General features: G+C 37.5%; 1 protein-coding gene across 1 annotated transcript in view; it reads left to right on the plus strand.

The window, feature by feature from the left end:
- Nucleotides 1-15,327, plus strand: part of ARFGEF1 (ADP ribosylation factor guanine nucleotide exchange factor 1) — a 119,927-nt gene that overhangs the window by 79,064 nt on the left and 25,536 nt on the right. Inside the window, exons 18-23 of the mRNA XM_060202294.1 lie at nucleotides 952-1,003; nucleotides 1,069-1,220; nucleotides 5,688-5,816; nucleotides 6,675-6,833; nucleotides 7,212-7,362; nucleotides 13,337-13,427. Coding sequence (XP_060058277.1) covers nucleotides 952-1,003; nucleotides 1,069-1,220; nucleotides 5,688-5,816; nucleotides 6,675-6,833; nucleotides 7,212-7,362; nucleotides 13,337-13,427 — 734 coding nt within the window. The remainder of the gene's footprint in view (nucleotides 1-951; nucleotides 1,004-1,068; nucleotides 1,221-5,687; nucleotides 5,817-6,674; nucleotides 6,834-7,211; nucleotides 7,363-13,336; nucleotides 13,428-15,327) is intronic.

Genomic DNA, 15,327 nt, shown 5'->3' on the forward strand with positions numbered 1-15,327 from the left:
AAGTAAACAAAGCAAGTATCCAAATGAATTATATCCTCTCAGAAAGATATCTTGATTCTAAAATAAGACTTTTTCTTCATTTGGAGCAAATCATGTATTTAATGAGAGTACTATATAGTGTTCTAGTTTGATAATTTTTTTTGTCCACATCTTAAAGAAACAGCACTGATAGATGATTAGTGGAAAATGCTACGTTATATGCTTTGGCTGTGTACATTTAATATGTATTTGTCATTGACCATTAACTCTCAGCATGGATTTGGAATTCAGAGTTCTTTAGCCCCAGTCATCAAGATTTTCACTATTTTTCTGCTTTCTGCTTATCTAAACTACAGAAAGTTCCTCAAGTGATGTTTTGTTCTCTGTTGTTTTATTATACCATTGATGAGCAAAATAAAATTATGAGCATTCATAAAATTTTGTCATTTAAGGACCTGCTTTTTCACTATATGCCATTTTACTTAAAGTTGCAGAGTTTATTGAGGGTACTAAGTAAGGGCTGACTGTAGACTGTAGTCTTTTTAAATTTTTTAATTAGTGATTTAATACTGATTTATAAAATTCCAAGGTAAATGGGTATAATTCCACACCTTTCTGACCAATAATAGAGTTCAGTGTTCCCATTCCCTCCACTGGAAACTGCATTAGTGCTCTCAAGATCATAGATATGAGTTGATACTATTTCTCTACCTATATTTATATGTATTTGCCCTTTTTTTCCTCCTGTGGTCCTGCCTTCTCTAAGTCACACCTGTACCCCTTACTAATTCCTAGTGTCCTTTTCTCCATCTCTCCCCCCCCCCAGTTCCATGCCATGTTATTTCCCCAAAATCAAACCCCATGTTTATTAAGCATTTAGTCTAAGACCTGTCCTCTTCCTAGCCCTAAGCTACTGCCAGTTTGCATCTGACTGCTATGGATATACTGACTTTGTATATTCCATGTAAATAGAATCAAAATTATGTGACTGTTTTTGTCTTAACTTTTAAAGACTTTTTAATGGGTATTGCTTATTTTATAATAAAACAGCATTTTAAATTCTTTATATTTTTTTGTTTGTTGTTTTAGATGTGGCCAGTGAAAAACAAAGAAGACTTCTTTATAATTTAGAAATGGAACAGATGGCTAAGACAGCTAAAGCACTTATGGAGGCTGTGAGTCATGTGCAAGCACCGTTTACAAGTGCAACACATTTAGAGCATGTAAGACCCATGTTTAAGGTAAGAGTTATTAATAACTTTTATGTACACTTTGTTTGATATACTTTTAAGGTGAGGAAATGCACAGTGATGCAGCACTTTTGGAAGCAAAAGCCATGTTATAAAAGAGATAGAAAATAAAATTTTTCAGGAAGTCGGGCGGTAGCGCAGCAGGTTAAGCACACATGGCGCAAGACGCATGGACCAGCATAAGGATCCCGGTTCGAGCCCTTGGCACCCCACCTGCAGAGGGGTCGCTTCACAAGTGGTGAAGCAGATCTGCAGGTGTCTGTCTTTCTCTTCCCCTCTCTGTCTTCCCCTCCTCTCTCCATTTCTCTCTGTCCTATCCAACAGCAACAGTAATAACAACAATGATAAAAAGCCAACAAGGGCAACAAAAGGGAATAAATAAATATATTTTAAAAAGAAAAGAAGGGGGTCGGGCGGTGGCGCAGTGGGTTAAGCGCATGTGGCGCAAAGCGCAGGAACCGGCGTAAGGATCCCGGTTCGAGCCCCCGGCTCCCACCTTCAGGGGAGTCGCTTCACAGGCGGTGAAGCAGGTCTGCAGGTGTCTATCTTTCTCTCCCCTTCTCTGTCTTCCCCTCCTCTCTCCATTTCTCTCTGTCCTATCCAACAACGAATTGCATCAACAAGTGCAATAATAATAACCACAACGAAGCTACAACAAGGGCAACAAAAGGGGGAAAAAAATGGCCTCCAGGAGCGGTGGATTCCTGGTGCAGGCACCGAGTCCAGCAATAACCCTGGAGGAAAAAAAAAAAAAAAGAAAAATTTTCTCTTAACAGGAGTAGGAAAAGGTACGTAAGATGAACAATTAATAAGTGTGTTGGTCCAAAAGATACTCAGGGCACAGAGAATGCCTTACCATAGGTGAGGGCCTGAGTTTGATCTTTGTTACTACGTGGGAGCACCATAGGTTGTGGTATGATGCTTATGCGTGTCTTTCCCATTTTCAGCCCCACCCCCCCAACCTTCTTTTCAAAAGTATAGAATATGGGCAGGGATGTGGATCAGCAAAATCACACACACACACAGGCCACGGGGTTCATTACCAGCACCATAAAATGCAGTGTGTTATTATTATTATTATTTAATATTGCTCTTTACAGCTTTATTTTACTTTTTTTTTTTTTTGCCTCCAGAGTTATTGCTGGGGCTCAATGCCCCCACCACGAATCCACTACTCCTGGAGGCTATTTTTTTCCCCTTTTGTTGCCCTGGTTGTTTTATCATTGTTGTGGTTATTATTGTTACTGCTGTCTTTGTTGTCAGATAGGACAGAAAGAAATGGAGAGAGGAGGAGAAGACAGAGAGGGGGAGAGAAAGATAAGACATCTGCAGATGTCTATCAGTTTGTGAAGCGACTCCACCTGCAGGTGGGGAGCTGGAGGCTCAAACCGGGATCTTTATGCTGGTCTGCTGCACCTGACCCCACGGTTTGTTATTTTTAAGAATTTAAAATGGGAAGATCTGACCCAATTTCCTCTACATTTATTCTATTAATATTTAAACCTTTGAAGCTAACTAAAATGTCATAGTGATTCTTAACTTGTTGCTCCTTTATAGCACTTCTGGTCCAGGGAGGGAGTTTTGTCAGATTTGGAAAGAGAAAATTTGGGAGTGAGGTACTTTCCAGTTTGTTTGACTGTTGTTGAGGAATAGTCAGTCGGGTAGAAATGCAAAGGCCAGGAAGATAGTGTTGCGAGGCTGTGGAGGTGTGGTGGATGCCAGGCGGTGGCACATCCAGTCGAGCACACATTGTCATGCAGAAGGACACAGTTTGAAAGCTTTGTGAGTGATGAAGCAGGTCTTCAGGTGTTGGTCTTTTTCGCTCCCTCTTAGCTTTCTATCAAATTTAAAGAAAAAATGGAAAGGCAAAATGGCTTCTGGCATCTATGAATTTGTATGTAGTACAGGTGCCATGTCCCAGTGACAAAAAAAAGAAAAGTATAAAGAGAGCATAACTAGTTTTGCATTTTGAAATAATGCACATAGTGATTATATAGTATAAAATACATTCCCACTTTATTAAGAAATGAGTTTATAAAGCTGATTTTTGAATAGATGTTTACCTGTTTTGCTTTCCTTTGCAAATGTTTTTTGGTAACGAGTAGATAAGGGAAGAAAACCAGAGAATGGGCACCCTACTGAGGAGGCAGTAGGCTAGCAAGTCCTGTTTTCTTTTGCCAACACCACCAAAGATAAACTACAATATACATAGAAAAACCAGCATAGGAATGAAGTTTGGGGTGGGGGGAGAGCAACTGGAACGCAGATAAACTTAGCAGTAAAAGAAACTTAAAAAGCTGAAAATACAAACAAACCAGCATGTGGGCAGCAAGTACAGAAGGGCTTTCTAATTAGAGGTAAAGATTCCCGTCCTCCGCTTCATACCGCCTGCCAGCTTTTTGCCTCTGCAATCTCTGCCCTACTGATCAGCGCCGTGTATAGGAAGGCAGACGCCAAACATCAAGTCAATAGCAGGCAGATAAAGTACAGAAGGCCACCTACTCCCAAACAAAAAAAAAGGGGGGAGGGAGCACTAAAACAAATGAAGGTAATAAAATAGAGTTAATGCGACAACCAGAGTTTCCCCAAACTAAAGAAGATAACTGCACCCCCCCCATCAAGGAAGCGCAAAGAAGTCCAAGAAAAATTCATCCACACCCGCGTTCACTAAGGCGCGTATAAACTAAAATGTCAAAGACAGAGAGGGTTCTGCAAGATGCTAGAGAAAAGCTGAGGTGCCATGAGACAGATCAGCTGATTTCTCTACGGAAACTCTAAACGCTAGAAAGGATTGACAAGATGTATTCAAATTTTTGAATGGAAAAGACCTCCACCCAAGAATTTACTTTTCCTGGTAGGTTACTTACGTTTGAAGGGAAGATGAAGAGCTTTTCAGAGCAGCAACTAAAGGAATTCATGACCACTTGACTTACATAGAATGCCCTCACCCATAGAGAATAAACAGAGCAAGGAGAACAAGCAAATCCCAGGAAAGGCTATTGATTCAAGCTGCAGAACTGCAGTGAACAACAACAACAAGTTGAAGATACTACAAGAAGGGATGAACTCTGGGGTGGAATACTGGAGCTTTGGTGGGGCTTGGGGTAACTCATTTGAGAGGGTGAGAATTTGTACTTCTAGCGGAGGGTAGATAGCATTGTGGTTATGCAAACAGACTCTCATGCCTGAGGCTCCGAAGGCCCAGGTTCAATCCCCCGCACCACCATAAGCCAGAGCTGAACGGTGCTCTGGTTAAAAATAATAATAATAATAATAATAAATAATTTGTACTTCCAAAACATTTATAGACTTATAAATCAAGTTTACCTCAAAACCAAAAATTAATATTATTATGAATATTATTATTTTCCACCAAAGCACTGCTCAGCTCTGGCTTATGGTGGTGCAGAGGGTGGAACCTGGGACTTTGGAGCCTCAGGCATGAGAGTTTCTTTGCACAACCATTATGCTATCTACCCTGGCCCCAAATCAAAAATGACTATTATTTTTTAATTTTCTTTTTTTTATTTTTGATTTGCTGTTATAATCTTTATTTATTTATTGGATAGAGGCAGCCAGAAATTGAGAGAAAGGTGAGGTAGAGAGGGTGAGAGACAGAGAGACACCTGCAGCCCTGCTTCACCATTTGTGAAGCTTTCCCCCTGCAGGTGGGGTCCGGCGGCTCGAACCTGTGTCCTTGTGCACTGTAACATGTGCAGTGTAACATGCGTGCTCAACCACGTGCGCCACCGCCAGCCCTTCCCAAACCAAAAATTATTAGAAAACACAAATAATAGGGACCACCATAATCTTATCATTCAGCAGCAATTGCTGTTAAAATGCCTGCATCTGTTCTGGGAGATAGAAAAATACCAGAACATAGGGCATGAATGGCTGAGGGCCTCAGCTTGATCCCCAGCACTGTTATAAGCCAGAACATGTCCAGTACCAAAAACAAACAACAACAAAAAACTTTCTTTTCCTATTTAAGCCCAAGCAGTATTTTGTAGTTTTTATCCTTTATCAATAAAAACTTTCAGAAGGGAGCCGGGTGGTAGTGCAGCAGGTTAAGCGCACATGGCGCTAAGCACAAGGACCAGCATAAGGATACCGGTTGGAGCTCCTTCACAGGCGGTGAAGCAGGTCTGCAGGTGTCTGTCTTTCCCCCTCTCTATTTTCCCCATCTCTCTCCATTTCTCTCTGTCCTGTCCAACAATGACGACATCAGTAACGACAACAATAACAATAACTACAGCAATAAAACAACAAGGGCAACAAAAGAGAAAATAAATAAATAAATAAAATATTTTTTTTAAGTTCAAAAAAAAAACTTTTCAGATAACTAGACCAAGAACCTTACTGTTTTTTTTAAACTTCCTCAAAAGTTTTGAGAAGATATAATAAAAATTAATTATCACTTGATGTCTCTGATGCATTTGGGATGTTTAATTTTTCCAGTTGGCTTGGACCCCATTTCTGGCTGCATTCAGTGTGGGTTTGCAAGACTGTGATGATACTGAAGTAGCCTCTCTCTGCCTGGAAGGTATAAGATGTGCAATCAGAATTGCATGCATTTTCAACATTCAGGTAAAAAAGAAATTTGCCTTTGTAGTCAGTCTGGATAATCTAAATTGCTTATGCCATTACTGTAATCAGATTGCTTTTTATGTCTGATTTCATAAAGAGTAAATTAAAGTTTATGAAAGAATTTAAATAAATACTATGTATATTTGCAAGAAACTTGGATAAAAGGGGTAATCTTATATTGTTGTGTCCGAATTTATGATTTTGATTTGAAGTTTTTCTCCATAGAACATTATAAAATTTGAATTCCTATATGTTAATATGTCTGTATGCAACCTGGGAGATATTGCAGTAGATAACGTTCAATCTTTGGCATCACATGTACCAGAGTGATCTTGTATTCTTTTTTTTTTTTTCTGTCTCATTTAAAGGGGAAAAAAAGACTTTTTGTCTTTAAACCTAAAAACTTATTTTTAACAGAACCAAGTGCTAGTACATAGTTTTTGTGAAGAGAGTCCTTTAAGTTAATGCAAATACTTTGATAGAAATTTTAGCTAAAACTTTCTTAAAAAAAAAAAAGGCTCATGCCACACTTATTAATGTTTTGACCTTAAAAGATAACATACAGCTTACCTATAGATTAAAAAAAAACAAAAAAAACTACAAACTACAAATCAGGCTTCTGCTAGTCCATACAGCACCAGAGCATCAGCGTGAGTTTACTATATAAACCCACTAGATATTGAAATCTTGTCATGATTTAGCATCTTTGTTACTTTTGGGCTTTAGAATTTTTTTTTCCTGCTTCGCCATATTAGTTTTGACTTTTAATTAAATTTATTAAAGAACTAAACAGTTTATCTGAAGAAATCATTCAGTTTTTAACCATGGAACTTTTTCTTTTCTTGTCTTTTTTTTTAGCTGGAAAGAGATGCATACGTCCAGGCCTTAGCAAGATTTACCTTACTCACAGTGAGTTCTGGGATTACTGAAATGAAACAGAAGAACATTGACACAATAAAAACACTTATCACAGTTGCCCATACAGATGGAAATTACTTGGGAAATTCATGGCATGAGGTATAAGAATGTTCTTCATTTCCTGTATTGCAGTTTGGTTTCTAAAATAGGCTGATGCTAAGTTTGCTATCACTAATATCCTTGTGTGTTTCAGGAGAAATTTGTACATTCTAGAAAAGTACATCTACATTTTTATGATGATTTACTGGTACCCTGTATTTAAATCCTGGCTGCATGTGTTTAATAGTTGTGGGGGAGGGTGGCTTGCGTGCACCAAGTGTAGGTATGAAAATACTTATGAAATCTGATAAACAGTGTTAAGTCACTAAATAAAACATGTTTTTAAAATTATGAGTATTTTTTAACATGGCATTTAAAGGATTTTTTTCCCCTTGGTTTTTTTGTGTGTTTTTTTTTTTTTTTTTTTTTGTATTTAAGATTCTGAAGTGCATCAGTCAGTTGGAGCTTGCACAGCTAATAGGAACTGGAGTGAAACCTCGTTACATTTCTGGGACAGTACGAGGCAGAGAAGGATCTCTTACTGGAACAAAAGATCAGGCTCCTGATGAATTTGTGGGTCTGGGACTAGGTGAGCATTTTAAATTTATTTTTATAAAGTAGGAAAAATCATTTTGACTTGCTCAACATAAGTAGTTATTGGTGCAGTGAAGTATCATTAGAGGGATATGATAAAATACCCACTGACCAGCATTATAAGGAAAGAGCAGGATGACTGTATAGGGCAATGAATTTGTGTTTTATTATTATTTTTTTAAATTTCTTAGTTGGAAGGGAGAGATGCTGTTTTAAATTCCTTATAAAACCAAGCAGATAACTGGAATGAGTGAAGGCAAATGCAATATGATAGTCAGGGAAACTAGACTATTCACATTTAACTTCTGAAAATATTGTAGAGTTCTAACCAGACTCATGCCAGCATGTAAGCTTTCCCATGGTTCCCCATGCTCTCCCATCCAAGTACTAACCAGGCCTGACCCTGCTTAGCTTCCGAGATCAGACGAGATCAGGCGTGTTCAGGGTGATATGACCATAGACTTCCCTATGCTCTTATTATGGCCAAGAAATGCCAGATTTTACCCAACAGCACAGGAAAATGTTAGCAAAAATTAATATAGAAAGGCCAAAAATAGTCTCTTTTTTTTTTTGCCATAAATAGTAAATGTATCTTCAAAGAAGAAGCAGTCTGAAATGTTTTTAAATTTGAGTGCTCTAGATTGAATTCTTCTGTATTTATTCTATAATGTGTGTAAATTAATTGATTCTTGAGTTCCAGTTTCTTCTTTTGCACACCAAAGGTACATCTGCTCAGAGAACTGTTAGGATTAAATATGACCATAAGTGGTACCGTGGCTAGTTTATTAATGGTTCTGGATGGTGTTTGTCCATCCTCTCCTCCCTTATTCCAGCCAGGTAATCTAGAGATAAGATTTTAAAGAGTGCAGGAAGTTGGAATACAGCTGAGAAGACCTAGGAATACTTTCCTTTTAAGGCTGTGTGCTATAAAACATTACATTTCCTAACATATTCTTTTTTTTTTAAATTTCTTTATTGGGACATTTCCTAACATATACTGTCATTTATCTTTTAGTTATTTGTTTTTGCTTGAGTAAAAACTCAGAAGGAAATCTAAAGGGAATTTGAAATATGTGTAGGGAAAGAAGTAAAGAGCAAGACCACATTGTACTTCATATTGGACTTGCCATAGTTAGTTGCCGGAGGTAAGCCTGCTGGCAGGCAGGCAGGCAGCAGTGTACCATCAGTGTCTCAGTTGTATCTTCGATACTATGTCTTTGTTAGATGCAAATCTAGTAACCTAGTTACCCAGTAGCAGGATCTGCAACAGCGTAAGTTCCTGCAAGGTAACTGGAGGTCTGACTTGGAACATTCTATAACTAGAATTACTTCAGAAAGTAGGTAGGTATTTTTCATAGGTGAAAAATATTTACAGGCAAGTGAAATGAGTGTTCATTGATTGATTTCTTCACATTTACAAGACTTCCTTCTGGTTTCTGAAAGTCCCAGGAGGTGTAGGAAGGTAAACACAGTGATAAGTGCAGGTTGCTAGGCCTCAGCCTTAGGAAGTTACAGAAGTAGACTACACTAGGTGGGGGGTAGATAGCATAATGGTTATGCAGACAGACTCTCATGCCTGAGGCTCCAATGTCACAGGTTCATTCCCCACCCCCACAATAAGCAGAGCTGAACAGTGTTCAGTGGTTCAGTGTTCTGGTTTAAAAAAAAATAAGTAGGCTTCAGTAAAAAGAAAAGACCAGTGAAATATTCTGCCTTCTAAAAGTTGTAGTCAAGTGTGATATTTGCTGATATTAATCACTAATAAGCTTGAAAATCAATTAAAATTAATTTGACCACTGTGGTGTTATGCTACTCGGTTTGCAAGTACATGAGGTAATCTTCCTAAGGAAAAGGAAATTTACGTTAAAATACACACATTTTAGATCTAGAATCTAGAACTTTACATTTCTTTTTTTTAATTTTTATTTATAAAAATGAAACATTGACAAAACCATAGGATAAGAGGGGTACAACTCTCACACAATTTCCACCACCAGAACTCCATATCCCGCCCCTTCCCCTGACATCTCTCCTTTCCTTTATCCTTTCAAATCATCTATTAAATTTCTTATTATATTTATTTAGTTTTTGGATAGAGACAGCCAGAAATCGAGAGGGAAGAAAGGGAGAGAGACAGACACCTGCAGCACTGCTTTACCACTTACAAAGCATTCCACCTGGTGACTGGGGGCTCGAACCCACATCCTTGCGCATTGTAACATGTACATGTAACATGTACACTCAACCAAGTGTGCCACCACCTGGCCCCTGGCTCTTATTTGAGAATACATACTTTCGCAAAGTAAACCTTTACCCTGCAGTTTTCAAATCTTGTAAACCACTATCAGATCACTAATAGAAAAAACTAAAGAGAATATATAATATGTAGTTATTAAATTTGAATTATGTGCATAGTTCTTTAAAGGTGTATATTGTTTAAAAAATAATGAGTTGATTATTCATAAGTGGGGGCTAGGTGGTGGTGCATCTACTTAGGAGCACACATTACAGTGTGCAAGGACCCAAGTTCAGCCCCCTGGTTCCCACCTCTGGGGGCAAGCTTCCCGAGTGGTGAAACAGGGCTGCAGGTGGCTCACTCTTTCTTTCCTTCTTTATATTTCCTTCCCCTCTAGACTTCTGGCTATCTCTATCAAATAAATAAATAAATATTTTTTTAAACCCCTTAAGTGATTATTTACAAAACCTAGATATTTGTTTTTAATTAATCTAAATATTAGTGTATTTGAGTAATTTGGTAAGATTGAAACTATTACTCTGTTATATTGACAATCCATATATTTGTGAAATCAGCTACTTGAATTGCTAGACATTCTATATGTTTTGATTCTTTTCAGTAGGTTTACTAATGATTTCAGATTATATGTAAAAGGCATAGAAATTCCGTTAAAGTGGTCCAGGAGGTGGTGCAGTAGATAAGGCATTGGGCTCTCAAGCATGAGGTCCCGAGTTCAGTCCCCGGCAGCACATGTACCAGAGTGATGTCTGGTTCTTTCTCTCTCCTATAATTTCTCATGAATAAATAAATAAAATCTTTTTTTTAAAAAAAAAAAGAAATTCCATTAAAAAGCATATTCAGCTGTTACACAAAGAATACTGTATGGTGACTAGCATAATTTTTTTCTCATAAAAATTCTTCCAGGTGGCCAGGCAGTGTTGCGCCTAGTTGAACACACATGTACCATGTTCACGCACTTGGGTTCAAGCCCCCTTTCCCCACTTGCAGGGAGGAAACTTCACTAATGGTAAAGCAAGTGCTGCAGCTTTCTCTTTCTCTCTCCCTGTCTCTCTTCCCTTATCAGTTTCTCTCTATACTATCAAATTAAAGAAAAAGGAAAAAGAAAAGAAAGAAAAAAGGGAGGGGAAAAGGCCACTTGGTGGATTCAAGTGCAGGTACCAACTCTCAGTGATAACTGGTGACAATTCAAAAAATATATTCCTATAGCATCCTGTTTATATTATTTGACACTATTTCCCTTCCATTCCATAACTTCTGTCATTTATTTCAGGCTTTTATCCTCTTCATTTTATTATAAAAATAACTTTTAATTTGTTTCTCTGTGAGAGCTGGTTCGTGACACACTCGCTTGAGCACACGTTACAGTGTGCAAAGACCCAAGTTCAAGCCCCTAGTCCCCACCTGCAGGAGCGATGCTTCACAAGTGGTGAAGCAGTGCTGCAGTTGTCTCTCTTCCTCTCCCTCTCTGTCTCACATTCCCTCTCCCTCTCCCTCTCCTCTTCCCTCTCACTCTCTCTCTCTCTCTCTCTGTTGTCTCCCCTCCCCTTTCAGTTTCTATCTCTAGTCAATAAATAAATAAATAAATTGTAAAAATTGTAAAAAGTCATTTGTCTCCCTTGACTTGTGTCCCTTTCTTGTTCACTGTGTTTTTCAGATACAGTAACTCAAATTATTTTCAGAAAATAGATTGGACCCTGTCAATCTTCTGAAAGATCTAATAGGTCTTGTATTTTCAGAAATAATATATTAAGCTTGCCAGTTAAGATTTTTCACATTTTATTTCTAGTCTTCCAGGTTCCTCTTCTACTGCTATTCTTCCCTTCCCTTCTTGTCTCTTGTCAAATTCCCAATTCTAGCCACACCTTAATGTACTAAAGCACGGCAGCCATTCGCACACTTCTGTTTCTCTATATAAGCTGCTCCTGCCTGCACAGCTTCTCCTTCTGCTTCCTTCCCCCTATCTCTCTAGGTTCAGTTGGAGTTAATACTTCATCATGTGAAATCTTTCCAAGAGCCCATTACTCCCAATTTCCTTTTCCTTAGCAAATTTTACTTCTGTTTAGCAAAAGTCTTATGTAATTAGTTCATTTCAGACACAATCATTACATTATGTTTTGAAGTTGGTTATAAATTAGTAACTGTGACAGATTAATTTTTATTTGGTAAGTAATTAATAATTCTCTAAGGATAGGGAATCATATCTTCATGGTTCAGTTCCTGAAATAGAATTCAAATTCACCTGGCTTAAATGACAACATCTGTATTTGCATTCATAAGGGCTTTTACTGAGTCTCTGTTGAATTATCAGGCATTTGTTGAGCATCTGCTTTGTATCTAGTACTGGATAAGGTAGGGGAATAAAAAAAATGTGTACAGGTGAGCCCATGAACTATGCATGGCACATTTCACCTGGCCAAGAAGCAGCATTAACACACCTACAGCAAATTATATGAAACCTCCTAGGAGAAATTCTGGTTTGAACAGTACTAATTTAAGTAAATATTCAATCCAGTGAAAGATGAGAACAATTTGTAGAATTCATCATTGAAAACTAAGTTAAGGTTTTGTTGAATTACATAATATAAGTAAAATGAAAAGAATACTTTAGGAACATTAATCTGATATGACAGTGAAGGAGAGATTGAAATGAAAATGAATGATGAGCTTAGTTCACTTGGTAGAGCAGCCCCTCCCAACCATGTGGGTGCCCCTGGCTTCAGGCCCCACTAGGATATGAGAGCATTGCAGCATCAGCAATCTCTATGAATGTTGGAGCCGTGATGTGGTATGTTTCCCATCTATTTTTCTTTACTTTCTCTGGGGGAAAAAAAATCTCCCAGGAGCAGTAGAATTGTACTTGGGGGCGGGGGGGATAATGAATGTATAATGGGAGACACAGGCCAAAAAAAGATTCAGGAACTGGTGGAGAGAGGGGAGGTAACAGAGATGACTATGAAGTTAAGAGTTTCAGAACTGGGGAAATTGTTGGTCTGACAAGCTGGGGAAACTGGTGGTTCAACGTGTTAAATCAACTTTAAGAGAAAAGATTATGGGACCAGGTGGTGGTGCACCTGGTTGAGTGTACATGTTACAGTGCACAAAGACCCAGGTTCAAGACCATGATCCCCACCTGCAGGGAGAAAGCTTTGTGAGTGGTAAAGCAGTGCTGCAGGTGTCTCTCTGTCTCTCTCTCTCTATCTTCCCCTTCCCTCTTGATATCTGGCTGTCTCTATCTAATAAATAAAGGTTTTTTTAAAAAAATTTTTTTAATTAATTTTGAATGTACATTAGAACATGTAAGTAGAACTTCTTATAAGTATTTATAAACAGGATACTTATAATGACCATTATATGGAACTGGGAATTGTCCTAAGAAGGTATTACTGGAACTGGGATTGGTACAAGGATTCTAAATACTAAGAGAAGTTATACCTGACATTAACTTTATGATCTAAATTCTCAGTACTCCTAATTTATGTGATCCTTGCAAGCATATCTTTATAATAATATATCTGTACATGTTTAATATAATATATTAAGTACATTTGGCCTTGATAACTGTCACTGATGCCGAAAGAATTGTTTAGTCAAAGCTTAATTTCTTTCATTAGGAAAGTAATTGTTCCAGAAAATAATTTCAGAAACATATACAAGTATATTTTTTTATGCTGGAGTATCGTCAAACTGAACAACTCTCTTTTATATACGGTAGTTGGAGGAAATGTGGACTGGAAGCAGATAGCGAGTATTCAGGAGTCCATTGGAGAGACCAGCTCACAGAGTGTTGTTGTTGCCGTAGACAGGTAAGGTATTAATTTTATACCCTGTCCAGATAAATACTGTTTTAATCTTGTAGCATTTACAGGTGTCTTTCTCAGAAATAAGAATTAAAAATGATAGTCAAAATAACTTTCCTAAAGTAATGTAAGATTATATTATGATGCACTGTGGTTTATATAATGAAGTATTTATAATACTGCTTTTTAAATCATAGATTATAAAAATAAACAGTGTAAACATTTTGGTTATAATAGTTACTAGAGAGTATTTGGGAAATGGCTGACATAATGGAAGTTACCGTTGTTTTTTTCCTTTCTGAAAAATGTTTACCCCTTATTATTCACACTGGACTATGGAGTATAATTTGTCTCAGAGTTTGTAATACAGTACTGCATTACAATTAGTAAAAGGAAATTGATTTGCTTGCAGTTCTCAATTTAAACGTCTTAGGAAAGGATTTTAGAATTTATACATTACTAGCCATTGTCCTTTGTTAGTTTTCAAAACAAAAATTGATACTATGTTTATTTAGTGTACCTCAAAATTTCTTGAAAAAGAGGTATTTGTTTAAGATTAGTTTTCCAGGCTGTGGAGACAGTGTAAAGTTTATGTGGAAGTCTTCCCTGCCTGAGGCTTCATTGTTTCAAGTTCAGTCTCCAGCACCCCATAAGCCAGAGCATGAGCTCTGGCCTTTCTGTATCTCACTCAGTAAAATAAAATATTTTTAAAAATTAGCTCTTTCTAGGTGAAAGTTTGAATAATTTGTTGAGACTTAACATTTGATAACACTGAAGTTTAATTTTTTTTTTTTTTTTACCACCTCTGATGTAAAATTTCACAAATGTGTGTGGTATGGGCCAGACAGTGACACGTTTGATTGAGTGCACATGTTACAGAGTGCAAGTAAGGACTTAAGTTCAAGTCCCCAGTCCCCATGTGTAGGGAACTTCACAAGTGGTGAAGCAGAGCTGTAAGTGCCTCTGTCTCCGCCTTTCGATTTCTCCAATAAATAAATAAAATACTAAAATAAAATGATCTTTTAAGGATATGTGTGTACTATCATCTGTTCTTGGTACTTTGAGAATAAACTTGATCCATTTCACTTGGCTTCAGATAAAACTTTTTTTCTTGAAGTACTGACAGAATTGTATTTCATTATCCTGGAAATTCAACTTCCTGGAACTTCTTCCTTGAAAATACTTTTCTTTTTTATTTTTATTTATTTTTTTTTTACTTAAATTATTTCTGATAGAGGTAAAAGGAGAGAGAGAGAAAGATAAGAGCACTACCCAGTTCTGGTTTATGGTGGTTCTGGGGATTGAAACTGGGACCTCAGAGCCTCAGGCATGAAGGCCTTTTGCATAACCATGATCTCTCCAGCATTAAAAAGAATCCTTAATGTCCACTTCTGAGTTTTGTTTGTTTTTGCAGGATGGGGTGGGGGTGATGGAATGGGGTGTTATTTGCCTATTGTGAAAGTTGAATAAATACTGTGTATCATCTTATACCAACTGTGTAACTCAAAGACTTTTTATTTATACACATGCAAATTTGTCAGGTGCTTCATGTCTCCCTTCATTTAATACTTTATGGTCGTTTCATGTAGTATTATTGTCCTCAGTTTATAAAGAAAGAAACTTAGAGGGGTTTTAAACAACTTGTTCATCCCTACAGATAGGCTAAGCTTGCCTGGAATATTATAATGCCATTTTATTCAGAGATCATTTTGACTAATGGTGCCAAGATAAGGACTCAGGAAACTTATCTCCAAGTGTCGCTGTCCTTGTCCCTTTTTCTGTATCCATGTACAGTTCTAGAACAGTGAACTATCTGCCCTTCTGCTAGTGGAGCAGCTCTCTTCCAAATGATTTTCTTGCCCTTCAGAAAATCTTTACTATCATAATGAGAATGTATTCGGGCAAG

Source organism: Erinaceus europaeus, chromosome 1, assembly GCF_950295315.1.
Source record: "Erinaceus europaeus chromosome 1, mEriEur2.1, whole genome shotgun sequence".
NCBI classification, from domain to species: Eukaryota; Metazoa; Chordata; class Mammalia; order Eulipotyphla; family Erinaceidae; genus Erinaceus; species Erinaceus europaeus.